This window comes from Echiichthys vipera (genome assembly GCF_963691815.1).
Source record: "Echiichthys vipera genome assembly, chromosome: 2".
In the NCBI taxonomy this organism is placed as follows: domain Eukaryota; kingdom Metazoa; phylum Chordata; class Actinopteri; order Perciformes; family Trachinidae; genus Echiichthys; species Echiichthys vipera.
In genome coordinates this window covers 36,775,635-36,791,574 of record NC_139827.1, presented here as the reverse complement: position 1 = coordinate 36,791,574, position 15,940 = coordinate 36,775,635, and the positions used below count along the sequence as shown (strand labels likewise).

Genomic DNA, 15,940 nt, shown 5'->3' with positions numbered 1-15,940 from the left:
TTGCATTTTTCTCACCTGCTGTTGGTTGTATAAGATGTTGTAGGCTGTTACGGTTGTTGTAACAATGGAAGGGTTGGTGGGGCTAGCCTTGACTGACATGCCAAGGCCACTGACCACCTGCACATAAAGGTGTCCAGTGGTAACAGGTTCAGAGGTGACAGTGATGTCACATCTGCCAAGCACGCCAGCCCACAGCTCAGAGATGACCTGAGAGAGAGACATATGATGCTGCTGATGATGATGATGACGCTCAATAAGTGAAAATATCCAGCTAAACTTGGATTTACAACTATCACCTACATGGAGTGATGTCTTTCCTGGTTGTAAACCAATCAGGTTGTTTTGGGTGTCAAGGGAAGCCACTCTAGGGTCCTCTACTCTCAGCCAGTTACGGACCAGTTCTGTGACATCCACGAACCAATCAGGTGAGCCCAGGAGGTGTGTGGTTCTACCATGAGAATCCTGAGCTGTGAACTGAGTTAGAACCTGGACTGAGGAGCGTTGATACACTGGCACACACCTGAAGAGACAGGACACACGTGATCAATTAAAGGCCTTAACATACTGTATACATAATGTGAATCTGAAAATACATCAAAAGTGACCTTGGATCTCTTATACAGTTAAAGCTCTCGGCCTCAATAGGCCTGAAATGTTTCCTGGGGAGTTCCTGAGCCTGACTTCAGTATTGAGAAGCTTGCGTGCTACCGGTTTCTTTATCAACTGTACCACCTGATGTTAACTTGCTCTTCTACAATTGACCTGAACAATTTAACCTCTACTATTTTGGCATCAAAGCCTTCTACTTGTCTCCTAGACTCTATTCCAACTAGGTTACTTAAAAAAGTATTACCTTTAGTTAGCACTCCTGTACTAGATGGGATTAATATGTCTTAATCAGCAGGTTATGAACCACAGTCTTTTAAAGTAGCTGTTATTAAACCTCTTCTTAAAAAGCCAGGTCTTGATCCAGAGGTTCTAGCCAACTATAGACCTATATCTAACCTTCCTTTTCTCTCTAAGATCCGCAAGAAATTAGTCGCCAATCAGATGTGTGACTTTTTACATAATAATTAGTTTTTTGAGGACTTCCAGTAGGGTTTAGAAGGAATCATAGCATTGAGACAGCACTGGTAAAAATTACTAACGACCTTCTAATAGCTTCAGATAAAGGACTTGTCTCTGTATTTGTTTTACAAGATCTTAGTGCTGTTTTCGACATTATTGACCATCACATCCTGTTACAGAGACTGGAGCCTCTAATTAGCATTAAGGGAACCGCATTAAGCTGGTTTAAGTTCTATTTTTCAGATAGATCTCAGTTTGTACATGTTAATGACAAATCCTCCATGCACATGTAGCCCTGTGGTCCTTAATTGCATTCAAATTCAGACAATAAAATGTTTTTTTTAATAAAGTGAATGTTTAAAAAGATGTTGTGTTATAAAATGTTTAAAACAGTCCTTTCATATGCAGTTAAAAGTCAGAGGGAAAGGGTGCTGTTATTTAAAAAAAATCATTCATAGGTGAATGTCAGCACAAATGCCAGGAGACCATGTTTGTTTGTGTGGCAGTGAAGTATCTTTCTTATTCTCTCATCTCTGTATGTCTGTAGAACCAATCCTGTCCTCACCTTGTTCAGGTAGAAGGTGTTTAGCGTCACCGACGTGCCGCAGCAAATTTAGCGACAGCAGAGTCTGCTTTATCAGCGTCCTAGCTGTATCGCTGTAAACTGTACAAATAAAACACTCCTTACTTCCGAGACTGACGGAGAGTCACCTGGTTGATGTTTGGGAACTCTGAGAAGCTGCCAGAGGACCGGACATCTGCCAAGAGGATGATACTTAACAGGATAAGGAGCGCCATCGACCCCCGCCTCAGGGACAACCAAAACGGATTCCGAGAGGGGAGAACCACCTTAGCCCAGATCCTTGCCTTACGAAGAATCATTGAAGAGGTAAAGAAGAACAACCTGGATGCAGTGCTCTGCTTCATTGACTTCAAGAAGGCCTTTGACTCAATCCACAAAGGAATGATGATGAGGATACTCAAGGCTTATAATGTTCCTCCGAACCTGCTCAGGGCCATTGGTACCATGTACACGGCAATGAGAGCCAGAGCGACAATGCTGGACGGCAACAGCGAGGAATTCAACATCCACACCAGAGTGCTGCAGGGAGACACCCTAGCCCCCTACCTTTTTATAATAGTATTGGACTACGCTCTGAGACAAGCTATTAATGGAAGGGAGCTGGAGCTCGGCTTCACTATCGTGCCTAGAAGGTCATCAAGATGCCCTGCGGAAACCCTCACAGACCTGGACTATGCTGATGATATCTGCCTTCTATCTGACAACGTAAGTCAGGCACAGGATCTCCTAACCAGAGTGGAGCTGGAGTGTGCTGAAGCTGGCCTCAGGCTAAATGCAAAGAAGATCGAGCTCATGAACTACAACATCCCCAAAGAACATCTGCCCAACATCCCCAAAGAACATTGGAGGGAGGTCGGTGACTTTAAGTACTTGGGCGCATGGGTAGGCTCCACAGAACAGGATGTTAAAGTGAGGAAAGGGCTTGCCTGGGGAGCTCTTAATGGCATGACCAGTGTATGGAAATCCAACCTCCCCCGGCACATCAAGATCAGTTCGTTCTCTGCGACCGTGGCGCCCGTTCTCCTCTATGGCTGTGAATGCTGGACACAAGCTCTACAGAAATCCCTGGGTGGATGCTACACCAGAATTCTGTGTGCAGTACAGAATATCAAGCAGGACGAACATATCACCAACAAGTGTCTGTACGGAGCATTACCAAGTGTATCAGAAAAGATAGCAGTAAGGAGAATGACAGACACCAAGATCTCCCAGCCAAAAAGCTTGTTCTGTGGGAGCCAACACACGGGCGTCAATCAAGAAGACGTCCCACACCAACCTTTGTGAACGTACTAAAGAAAGACGCTAGTGCAGAGAGCACAAATGAGCTGGCCAGATGTATGGAGAACCAAGATGACTGGAGACAACGTTGGTTGAAGAAAAGACTTCCTCCGGCATTCAGTGTTACACCGGGGGAGAATGAGTCTATGACTGAAGGTGCTTCTGCTAGAGGACAGCAGCTGGTGGAGAGGGTGAGAGCTGTTGTCCAGGATGCTGTGCAGTTTAGACAGCATCCTCCTCTCTGACACCACCACCAAAGAGTCCAGTTTGACCCCCAGGATGGAGCCAGCCTTCCTGATGATCTTACCGATTCTCTTGGCGTCTGCTGCCCTCAGTCTGCTGCCCCAGCACACAACAGCAAAGAAGATGGCACTGGCTACCACCGACTGGTAGAACATCCTCAGCATGGTGTTACATACATTGAATGACCGGAGCCTCCTGAGGAAATAGAGACGGCTCTGGCCCTTCTTGTAAACAGCCTCAGTGTTCTTGGACCAGTCCAGTTTGTTATCCAGGTATACTCCAAGGTATTTGTAATCCTGGACAACATCCACAGTCACGCCGTTGATGGAGATGGGTGTGGGGGCAGATTTACTCCTGCTGAAATCCACCACTAGCTCCTTAGTCTTGGTGGCAATTATAATCAGGTGATTAGCTGCACACCAGTCGAGGAAGGAGTCCACAACGCCCCTGTACTCCTCCTCCTTCCCCTCGCTGACACAGCCAACAATTGCAGAGTCGTCAAACTTCTGCAGGTGGCAGGACTCAGAGAGGAGCTGAAAGTCTGAGGTGTACAGGGGGAACAGAAAGGGGGAAATAACAGCTCCCTGTGGAGCTCCAGTGCTGCTGACCACAGTGTCAGACACTGCGTCCTGCAGTCTGACATACTGTGGTCGACCTGTCAAGTAATCCGTAATCCAGGAAACCAGGGGAGGGTCCACCTGCATCGCCGTCAACTTTGATTCAAGTTGACCCTGAGGATATATGGTGTTTGTAAAATTTGAGGATAACAGGAGGGTTAAGAGTAAACTTAAAACTTTCCTTTTAGATAAAGCTTACAGCTAGGGCTTACAATCCCTTAACAATGTTGTTATTTTTAAAGTGATTTTGTTCTGCTTAATGATGCTGCTATAGGCCTAGTCTGCTGGGGGATAGTCTTTTTCCTGATACTCTGAGCTTCTCTCCTCTCTGTTTGTATCAATCATGTCTCATCAATGCATGTTACTAATTCAACTTCTTCCCCGGAGTTGTTTGTGCTTTGTCGTCTCGCAGGTCTCTGCTGTTTGTGGTGGTGCCTGCTGACGTGGTCCTGCATGACGCTTCCTGCTACTACTATAACTATTAGTTATATATACCATCACTAGTCTAATAAACTATTAAATTTGATGCCATGAAAACACCATCAGTGGTATATCTCGCTGTATCGTAGCTGCTATTGCCACTACTCATCATTGATTATGTTTGCCCCCATAATTATCATTTTCATATTCCATCATCTTAGCTGTGCTTGTTTTTTAATATTCAGCTATATTAACTGCCATAACATAAGTCATATTCACATTACTATAGATATTATTATAGTTACTGTTACTTTTGTGGTAGCTTGCATCTTTGGAAGTGTGTCTCTGTCTTTTTTTTGTGTCTGTCTTTGTCTCTCTCTGTCCATCTGTCTGTCTTTTCTCTCTTTCTCTCTTCTTTTCTTCCTCCCCAACCAGTGCAGACAGATGTCCGTCCTCCATAGAGCTGGGTCTGGCCGACGTTCCTGCCTGTTATAGGAAGGTTTTCGTGGCCACTTTGTACTCAAGGGGGAATTGTTGGGTCTATGTAAATCATAAATAAGTCATAGAGTGTAGTCTTAACCTACTCTGTAAAGTGCCCTGAGATAACTTTTGTTATGATTTGGCACTATAAATAAAATTAAATTTAATTTAATTTAATTGAACTGGAAAAAGCTAGATTTGACGACAAAGCCTATTTTTCTGTCAAATTAAAAAGCAGAATCAAAGATAACTCCTATGTTCCTAGCAGTAGGGCGAGTAGGAGGCTAGTGGACCAATAACACCGTTACAACCATCAAGAAGGTTGGATTTGCCAGATATAATTACTTCTGTTTTAGATTTGTTAATATTCAGGAAATTTAAAGCCATCCACGTGTGAACATCATTTAGACAGTTCAGCAGAGCTTGGGTGGAGGCAGGGCAATTGGTTTGAATAGGCAGGTAGATCTGTAGATCATCAGAAAAACAATGAAATGTTCCATATTCTTGTCAACTTAGCTACCATTGAGCCTCTCCTCCCTCTTTCAGCCTTACCAGCACATTTATATTGTGACTTTGTCCTTATAAACATTATTGCTGCTCTAGAAAAATTGTATTATATTTAAAATATTCATTCTAATCCTGTTCTGAATGTCTTATTTTTGGTTTTTAGTATTGATAAGAGTCATAGTATCAATATAATCCTAACGATAATCATCAGTGGTTTTGTTGTTCAATTCAATTAAATTCAAGTTCAGTTGTGGGTTATGTCTATACAATAGAAGGGTTTATTGTGTAGCAGAAACAATTTCAAATTTATATTTGAATTTACGTTGTAGCAACACTGTTTTACCAGTCTACTATGCTGTATATGCAATATAACCTCACTACTTTATAAATCAGGCCAGAATGCAGGAACTGTGTGTGCTGCTACAGTAAACCAGAGGCGGATACAGGAGACAAGAGCAAATTATTGTACCCTACAAATGATGAGAGTGCGGAAATGTGTGAGTGTCACGGGGCAATTGAAGTTCAAGTGGTATAAAACCATAGAGTGTATATTGTCAAGATCTGGTTCTGTCAGTACCCTCCTCTCTTCCGTTATGTGTGAGTTTGTCTCCACCTGTCTGTTTCCCTGCACGTTCTCTCCCTTGTCTCTGTGTTAGTCCGGTAGGCGTTCCCCCAAGCTGCAGCCTGTTATGCTGATTACCCCAACACCTTAAATACCTGAAGCTGACAGGCATGCAGCGCCGGACTGTCGTCGACCCTGTATTGGTAAAACTATTCCCCCCGGACTGGCATCCCCTTTCTTGTTGTGGTTTTCATGCTCCCCGTAGTAAGTTGATTAATTGTGTTTGTTTTCTGTTTTTCTCCGTAGTTTCCCGTGTTCCCGTTTCCCGTCCGTCTCCTGATCTTCCGTCGTCTTCCTGTTCCTGTATTCCCGTGTTCGTTTAGTTAGTCTTTGTGTTTGTATACTCTGTAGTGTTTTTGCGTTTGTCCGTCTATTATATTAAATGTTTGATTTGTAACTTTACTTTTAGTCTGTGTCTGCATTGGGTCCACCTTTTTTTGTTATACCTGAACCGTTCATGACAGAATGGTCCGGCCAGTGCCGGATCATTCTGTCATGTGTGATGACGGAGAATACACGTAGGAAGGGACCCAAATGCAGACACAGAAATCAGGAGACGGTATTAACAAATTTAATAAAAACTGATTTACAAAAGGTGGACTAAACACAAAGGAAAAACACAAAGAGAACTGATACAAACTGATACGATGAATGGACACAAGAGGAACAGGTACACAGGGACACATCAGGGTATTTTGAGAGTATGATCCGGCACTGAGTGAGGCTCAGTACCGGGTTGATATACAGAGTGGCAGGTGATCAATGTAAACAAGGATCACCTGCCAGGAAAACAAACTCAAACCGAAAAACAGAAAGAAAACACATCGAGAGAAACACCTACAGAGGGAGACAAATACAACGATTAAAGAGGAGAGAGAAGCTGTCCAGAACTAATCACAACATATATGTTAGAATAATTTTACATAAAGTAATCTCCTATTTAATGCAATTGCCTTTACATATAAACTAACCTTACTTGGTGTGTGTGTGTACAGCTAATTTGTGCAGAGTTGTTTTGCAGGTAGAAGAAATCAGATAAGCATGACTGCTGATGAGTCAACAAAGAGCTATCTGTGCAAAAACAGAAACTGCTCATCTGTTTAGAGGACAGAACATGTTTCAAGGACAAGCAACATGTGCCCCCTCTCCCTTACAGCATGTAACTCATATTGTAAACAGAGACCAACTAAAGGAAATAAAAGAAGGGCTCGGCAGAGTGTGTTTCAGAGCGGTAGGAGATTGTAACTGAACGCATCTCTGTCTGTTCTCCTTGCAAGTAAAACATATAACTCTTGTCTTTCTCTCCTTTGTTATGTTTTGGATGTTTTAGGTTGCTTGAACCTGACATTTACTTGGTCCTTCGAGCCGGATACCAACAAGCCTGAAGGATTCCGGCGGGTGTGGGGGACTCAAGGAAAGACCGTGGCCACAGCAGGCTCCATAGAATGAGTCTTTTAAGATCCATTTCCAGGACTGGAAATCAGTCCACCCGCTGGGATCCGACGGTAATCCGTAAACGGGAAAGACAACAGTGGTGAGTTAAGTTTCACTTAAAAAGATGACGAATGACTGAGGGTCATTGCGTGTAGAAAGCCCTGACAATTCTAGACACTATCAGGTAAAAGCGACCACTTAAAACCCGTAGAGGCAACGGAGGTCCGGAAAAAGAATTAATTAAAAAAAAGAAAAAGAAAAAAGAAAACCTCTGTGTAAAGGTCCTGTGACGTTAAACCCACTGGGAGACAGAGACCCGAAAGCTTTGTGAAAAAGGACAAGTGGAGTCCAGACGTCTTAAAAGTTCAGAAGTAAAAACCGGTAAAATCGTGGGAATGAAAGTGTGATTGTGAGGGTGATTGGAGATCAAAATACCACTAGGTATTTTACCTCATGCAAAACAGTAGGACTACAAGTAGCGGACCTATTGTGGATGCAAAGGCAAGAATTCTCCACTCAAAATAGTTGAATTGAGAGTTACCACAATAGGTAGTTTAATCACTACCCTACTGATTAAAACCAGTTTTTAGAACACAGTAGGTGTTAACAGGACTGGACCAAAATCTAAAAAATGGGAAAAGAGGGAAGCAAAATCGAGCCAAAAGATGAATTGTTAAGTAAAGATTGGAAGATTTTAGAAAAACAGGATCCTGATGAATTTAAACATCTCAATGAATGGATAAAAAAAATACAAATTTGAAGGCCGGCTGAACACACAAAAAATAACTGCACTACAAGATGCAATAAAAACAAACCAAAAATAATTAAAAAAAATTAAATAAGAAGGGTACGATGATACGGAGTATTGGATGAAGGCAGCGGAAAAAAAAGAAGAGGGAGACGGAAAAAAGTAAAAGACAGATACGTGAAAGTGTAGAGAAAGCTAAAGCAAAAGACGTGCTGTTTCATAGGAAGGAGGATGATGAGACAGAGCCAGTGACAAGAAGACAGGAGAAACATAGGGATGAGGAAAGTGAAGAAGAAGGAGCTGCTGCAAAGCCAGTGGTTGGTGCAGGGCCAAAAGGTCGTAGTAAAGGGATTATGTTAGTACTTTCTTTCAGGACGAGGAAGAGAAGATTTACTACCAAGGACGTAGGGGTAGAGGAGGTTTCAGAGAGAGTAGGTAAAAACCGTAGAGGACAGAGAGGAGGGGGAGTAGGAAGACAAAATTCCTTGGGCTGTTTGTCAAGGAGGGGCACATAGCCAGAGACTGCCCAAAAGAGAAACATTTTTCAGTGTGGAAGAAAATATGATTGAGAAAGTGAATAACAGGCCGAGGTCACCGTGTTCTGGGGACATAGGCCTGATAAGCACATTCTGTTTAGAAAACAATTGAACTGTATTTGGGCATGATGACGTCTGGACACAAAGTAAACGCCACTGATTGTAATGTACTGAGTGTGTATTGGAAAGACCTGATGGGGCGTGTAAACGTTGTCAGCACGCAGACCTTGGTATAAGACAGGAAGTTCCGTTAAGAGACACTTGGAATTGGAATTTGGTATTGTGAATCTTGGAACTCTGTGATGAGTGTATCAAACCTTGATTCAATAAATTCTCCTTGATTGCTGTGAGACCTCTCTGCTGACTCTTTCTTGTAGACCTTTCTATTTTTATAATACATTGTTCTACCATAAATTGGTGACCCTGGACGTTCGATTGGTTCGGACCTGCTCGCTGGGACGACAGCTGAGCTCACCATTGCAGGGGCTGTGCAGAAGGCGCCAAAAAGGTAGGAACTTTTATCCTATCTCGCACAGTTGTATGCCTGTTGAGGCTCAGTCTCGACTCAGGGTAGCGTTTTTGAGGTGCATTCCAAGTTGAACAGGCTGAGTCAGCTGGGAGGTTTCTGGCTGTCTTGTGTGTTCCTGCATGCAGGACAGCTGCTGTAATTCTTTAAAATTTGCTATGATATAACAAGAATTTGAAACATTGGACTGTGTCAGCAGCTGTGATAAAAAAGGAAAAAGAAGAAGAATACTGGCCAGAAAAAGTGTGAAATTGGGGTGTGTGGATGACCGGTCATTGTGATTGTTAAAGGGGGAGTGGATGAGTGTTTTAATAAAAGAACGGACTGAATTTTTGGTATTGGCTTAAGAGGATATTTCCAAAGAGTTTGGAAATATAATATGGAGGGAGTGCGCTTTAGAGTCTGTCTATATAGGTCACACGCACATGCTGACCCGCTACCGCCACGGGCTGATCACCGTGGTACTACAGAGTCAACTAAATCATTTTTATATACGTTAAAGGAAATTCACTAGCAACTAGAGCAGGATCTGTTTGAGCACTGTAATATAAAGATATGAACACACACACACACAGCAAACAGGAAAGAAGTGTCTCAAACGATCTAGTGTAAGGCTCACAAATAAAGTAATTCAGTCGGTAAGGAACACATTGCTTATGAAAACTCCCATAGAAATAGATAAAATCATATAAACACTGCATGTATGATATGTAAAGCACCAGTTAATAAGGGAAAGTTAACATCGAAAATAAATAAATGATTGATAAAATCTCTATATATAGATCTGTAAAAATCTATCTATAACCTATAGATATATATGTAGATCCATAAACTGGATTCTAGAGAATCTTTGAACGGGTTAATCACTCACTGACTCTTTTTAAACAAGGATATGTTCGTGTATGTCTGAAATCTGTTTTGACTGAGCGTGGAGTATTGAGATACTGCATGTGTTTTGAGAAACTGCTATCTGCATGTTTAGCAGCTGGCTTTCATGGTTCCAAGTAGAAAAGTTAATGTGGCTCAGCTGTGATCAGAGGAAAACAGCTAAATAGAATTGTGTAAGTACATACTGTGAATTAAATAAATTAGGTTTTGCGAGCATTGTTATTTTTAGGTTGTGGCGCAGTTGTAATATAGAAGTTGGGTGTGGCTATAGAGGCCAATCACCATTTTGGAACAGTGGCGCAGAAGAAAATCGGAAATAGTTGTAGTTGTGTTATCAATCGCCATTTTGGAGTTGTGTCGCAGTTGAAATTTAGGAGTTAGGTGGGGCTTGGGGGGGCCGCCATTTAAAAAACCTGATCGCCATTTTGAATCAAATGTTTGTGCAGTTTAAATTCTTGGTACACCTCATTTTTGCCAGGAGTGCTTTGGCAGAGTGCAACAGATAGCACCAACTGAGAGGACATAGCAGTTAGCTATAGGCCCAAATAGCATAGCTACCTGAAAGGCTAATCTAAGTCTTAGCATTTACAGTTGATTACAGCTATTACCATAGCCTAGCTTAGCATAACTAGCATAGCTAAGACTAAGCTAATTAGCATTGAGCTAAAGAACTAGCATATTAAATTGAACTTTGGGTAAAGCCATAGATTAGCTTAGCATAACTAGCATAGCTAAGACTAAGCTAATAAGCATTGAGTTTAAAAAATAATTAAATAAATAAAATAAAAAATAAAAAACTAGCATGTGAAATCAGACTGTGGGTATTGCGATATCCTAGCTTAGCATAACCAATATATAATAACCAATATAGCTAAGGCTAAACTAGCTAGCATTAAAGCTAAATAATGAATGGTTCAATTGATTTCAAATATCACTAAAACCGAGCAAAACCAAGGTAAGCTAGGCCTAAACTCACCACCAGTAAAACATAAAAATAGCATTCACCTCTATCAAGTGCTATCAAATATTAGCATCGCCATAATAACACAGCAACACAACAATGACTGTACGACCAATTGAGATAATGGGGGCCAAATACCCAGAATACATTAAGGATATCCCAAGATTTTCAAAGAAATGGGCAAAGCGCAAGGAAAAAATGCCTGCACCGTGGTCGAAGGAGGGCACATTTGATGTGGGAGCCTGCGAGGACATGGAGGGACAAATAAAAACTACAAACCAAAAGATGGGAGTAAAAAAAGGAAAGGGAAAAGAGAGCTTGAATTAAAGATTTTGAGCTTGTTCAAAACAGAAGGTGAAAGATACAAAGAAAAATTCAGAGAGAACGTGATAAATCACAGTCAAATGAAAAAAGAGGCGTACAAACAGCAAGCTGCAGGAATCTACCCCAGCCTAGCTGGCAATATCATATTTACTGGGGACTTTGATCTGCACAGGGAACAAACACCAACAACAGAGGCGACACACTCCCCGACACCATCCTCATCACTGGCCACTGTGAGGGATGCCTCACCACAGGCCCCTCCGTCTTATGCACAACCCGAGCCAGGGGAGATGGAGGAGAAATATGGAGCTCAGGACTCGCAGGCCAGGGCCCCCGACAGTATGACAACACAGAAACAAGGTGTGAGCAACGACACGGACAAAACTCCGACAAGAGCTAATTGCCAATCAGGCCTGGTGCCAAAGTTTTGCAGTACAGGGAAAAGGACATCCATATTGGACTGCTACAAGGACCTAGATGCAAGCAAAGCAGGACAGTCCTAATGGCTGAACATGGATACTACAGGCACTGACCTACACAGAGAATTGAATCGATCCCAAATACAAGACTTGGAGGAAGACATAGATGTATACCATGAAGGAGCACAGGACAGACAGACAAATGGAGAGCTCCAACAGTGGACAGAGGTTCCCCAGCCACCAAAAATCGACAGACCACAGACGAGAGAATTTTACCTTAGATACAGGCCAAACATACGTACACCAGACAGATATGAGGCAGGCCAGTATCCAATTTTAATAAAGGGCACTCAGGGGCATTATGTGCCGTGGCAAACAGTCGACCTTGCAGGTCTTGTCTCAAGGCTGTCTGACATTCACGAAGGAGCCTGCAAATGGATAATAGCATTTGAGAAGGAAACTGTGGGACTAATGCTGGCCCTCAGTGACATAAAAGCGATATGGGCAAGATGTTTTGGGGCGGCAGCAATGAAGAACCTTTTCCTGATGGTTGTATATGAGATACAAGAAAATCAGATCCCACAAACACCCACACAAGCGTTAACACCAGCGCAACAATCACCAGGAGCTGCCAATGTATACCAACAATCGCGCGGTGCACGGGGTGGATATGGAAACTCATATTATTCAAGGGGAGGTCCGTACAGAGGACAAGGACCACGGCGAACAAGTGGTGAATGCTGGGAGTGCGGCATGCCAGGTCATTTTGCAGACTGATGTCCAAAGAGCAATGCATTCAGAGGGAGCAGATGCAGGACAATGCAACTAGGAGCTAGAGGCTCGGCAGGCCCCTGGGGGAGACCTAATTTTGGATACTAGGGGTGCCCAGAGAATCCTAAAGGGGAGGGTCAGTTTCCAGTGTTAGTGGTGGAGGCTGATGAAGAACCTATGCTGCAGGTTCAAAATAAGTAGACAAGTACCAATGCTAGTGGACACTGGAGCCACTCACACATGTGTGGGTCCAAAGGTAGCGACGCACCTCCCAATATCAGACAGAATTGTTGAGACAGTAGGATTCTCGGGACAAAAGCAGCTAATTCAAATGACGGCTCCAGTGAAAATAACCACAGAAAACTAAGAATAACTAATAACTAAGAACTAATTCAAATGACGGCTCGAGTGAAAATAACTACAGAAAACTAAGAATAACTAATAACTAAGAACTAATTCAAATGACGGCTCCAGTGAAAATAACCACAAAAAACCTAATAATAACTAAGAACTAAGAACTAATTCAAATGACGGCTCCAGTGAAAATAACCACAGAAAACTAAGAAATTAAAATCCCAATTCTGGTTGCGAAATAAACAACTGGCAATTTGATTGGAAGAGATGCACTGTGTAAAATAAACATGACAATTTTGTGTTCATCAAAAAATATGCAAAATTCAGTTGAAAACACCCTAAAAGTACATCTTTTGATACAAAAGAAGTGGCTGAGGATGAATGAGACATTTGGAGAAGGCCAGGTGCAACAATGAGTGAACAAGGGTTATGGAGGTCACAAGACGGTTTGTTGATGGCCCCAGTGGCGTTGTCCATGTTAATATCGGAAGTGCACAGTCTAGATCACTGTGCAAGGGGGGAAGTGATGAAGAAAATTCGACAACAAGGTTACTGGTCGCCTTATATGCAAGCAATGGTGAACGAGGTGGGTAGATGCTTTGCCACTAACACTAATGAGCTATCGCATGCAAGCGCATAGAATAACGCATTTAACACCGCTTGAAATGCTAACAGGTCGACCTATGCATCACTGCAGCTAAGAGGTCCTTTTAAAGGACCACTGCTTGAACAATTGCAAAATGAGCTGAAAGCATATATGAAATATCTAACTATGATCCATAGAACTATCTACACAAAGGAAAGAGTACGAGAGGAGAGCCTGGAGCAGAAGGGGGAGTCGCCAGTGAAACCAGGAGACTTGATATTGATCAAGGTGTTCCGGAGGAAGTGGCATCAACCGCGTGGGGAAGGACTTTACCAGGTGGTCAGGGCCACGCCGACAGCTGTCCAGGTCGAAGGGAGGACCACGTGGTATCATCTGAACCACTGCACAAAAACGTGAATCAAGGATGAAGGGAACCCAATGGCAGAAGTAGGAGATGAGAAATGTGGTAAAACTGACTCTGACATTCCTGTGTGTTCAGAGTATGATGACTGTGGAGAGCAGAACCTAGCCGAACCACCGAAGAGTCCACAGAAAGAAGGAATTGGAGACGAGGAAGAGGCGATCCAGCAAGACAGGGATCCACCAGTCTAAAACAGATGAGTATGATGCAAAACTAAACACTCTGTGCCACCTGCCAGCATTGTCAGATAGAAATAAATTCAAAAACTCATTTGAGCGTCTAACACAGGAAAGCATAAAAATGCGAAAGAAAAGACAGAGCCATACAGCATGGATTTGGGAAGATAGAGAAATACTTCCAGAACAAGTTACAAGACCAGAGGTACCAGAGAAGTTAGAAGGGAACGAAGCACTTAGGACAGAGGTGGTAACAGGAGGGAGGTTAAGATTACACCTCCCAGCACATGAACGAGCAGGTTTGGTAGAAAGAAGAGAGGTGACGATTTCAGAAATCCTCAAAGATGGAAGTAGGCAAGTTATATGTGGGTGGATGTCAGATAAGTTAGGAATGTCAGTGTGGGACAAGGGGGCAGTGAAATGCATGCCGGTGGTGCGAGAGGCGTTGTGTGGATGGATCATGCAAGTAGATAATGCAGCAATTAATATTGGTAAAACATATGAACTGAATAGTGTTAGCGCTGCAGAAATAGGTGGTCAGATGAACGTGAAAGTACGATGGAGTGCAAGGTATACAAAGCCAACGATGGACGTGCTGTTAGAAGGCTGGCGAGGGATGCGATCGCCACGCCTGAAGAAGTGTCTACACCTGTGAGTACAATTATTACTACAACTAAAAGGATTACAACACCAACTAATACTATTACTACAACTAAAAGTATTACAACACCAACTAAGACGACTACTACAACTAAGAGTACTACAACACCAGCCAGAACCACCACCACACATAAAAGCATTACAATCAGTACAACAACCCAAAGAACCACCACAGTAAAACCAAAACAAGTGACCACAGGGCTTATCAAGACCACAAAAGTAGTAGTGCAGAGAATGTATAGAACAGACAATGCAACTAAAATTAAAGTAGAGTGTAACGATCCCCAAGGTGGGCTGGAGGTATTGGTGGACATGATGTGTAATCGAGACAGCCCCACGGCCGGTCCAAGAGCATTTCCTGTGGCAGGTCCAAGAACATTTAAACCTAAGTGGGTACAGCCAAAAGAATATAGAGAGATTAAAGATGAGCTGGAGGCCCGAGCCGCACAGAACTATTGGTACAAGAGTGTGTGGGCTAAGGCCAAAGACCTGACGACAAACGACTGTTTAGTGTGTTCTAAAAGTCCCGGAGCGAGACCTATGGTAATCCCAGAAAAGTATAACTCTAGAGAGTGTGCAGAGTATCAGAAACAAGTCTGTAAAAAAGGACAGTTTAATAAGAATAAACATGCACCGATGTTCTTTCGCCAACCTGTGTGTGGTCTTGGATGTAGATTACTATATGGTTCTCAGAGAATACATTCATATTTGAGGTTTGGAGACAATAAATACGACGTAAAATGCGCCGATTTTAAGACACAGACGGTTGAAGACGACGCCCCCCCGACAAATTACAACATAGACCGAGAGGCTGAGTACGAGTGCTTCGCAAGCGGAGTCTTCAGGGATCAAGGTGGTGTTGAAGTAGGAAACACCACCGTAAAGTGTAGTGTTACATGGGTACTATCCTGGTTTCCACATGTAAGCAAGACATCAATTACATCACCAGTGTGGTTCGAAAACCCTTCAGAGACTTTAGAACAGGATTGTGCTAATGTTACCATGACGTTGCCCACACTATTTTTTTTCAGTGACCAGACCTTTCCCATTGCAGACAGTTATTGGATGTGTGGAGGGGATAGAGTGATAAATGTATTACCAGCAAGGTGGGTTGGGCTGTGTACATTAGTAAGGTTAAGGGTGCCAATAACTGTGATATATTCAGGAGTGGACGAGTTAGTTGCAGGAAAGACCCGAATGAGAAGAGGTCTAATGGGCGACAAGGAAGTGTACTTGGATGTGATAGGACAACTACGAGGAATACCATACGAGTGTAAGGCCGGAGATGAGATTAAAGCGGGTCTTGAGTCTATCATAC

The 15,940-nt window shown here is 42.8% G+C and overlaps 1 protein-coding gene across 1 annotated transcript in view; it reads right to left on the bottom strand.

The window, feature by feature from the left end:
- Positions 1–15,940, bottom strand: part of tmem132a (transmembrane protein 132A) — a gene marked incomplete at both ends in the record, with an annotated part of 163,723 nt that overhangs the window by 43,914 nt on the left and 103,869 nt on the right. Inside the window, 2 exons of the mRNA XM_083935957.1 lie at positions 16–207; positions 301–520. Of these exons, the coding sequence (XP_083792083.1) occupies positions 16–207; positions 301–520 (412 nt within the window). The remainder of the gene's footprint in view (positions 1–15; positions 208–300; positions 521–15,940) is intronic.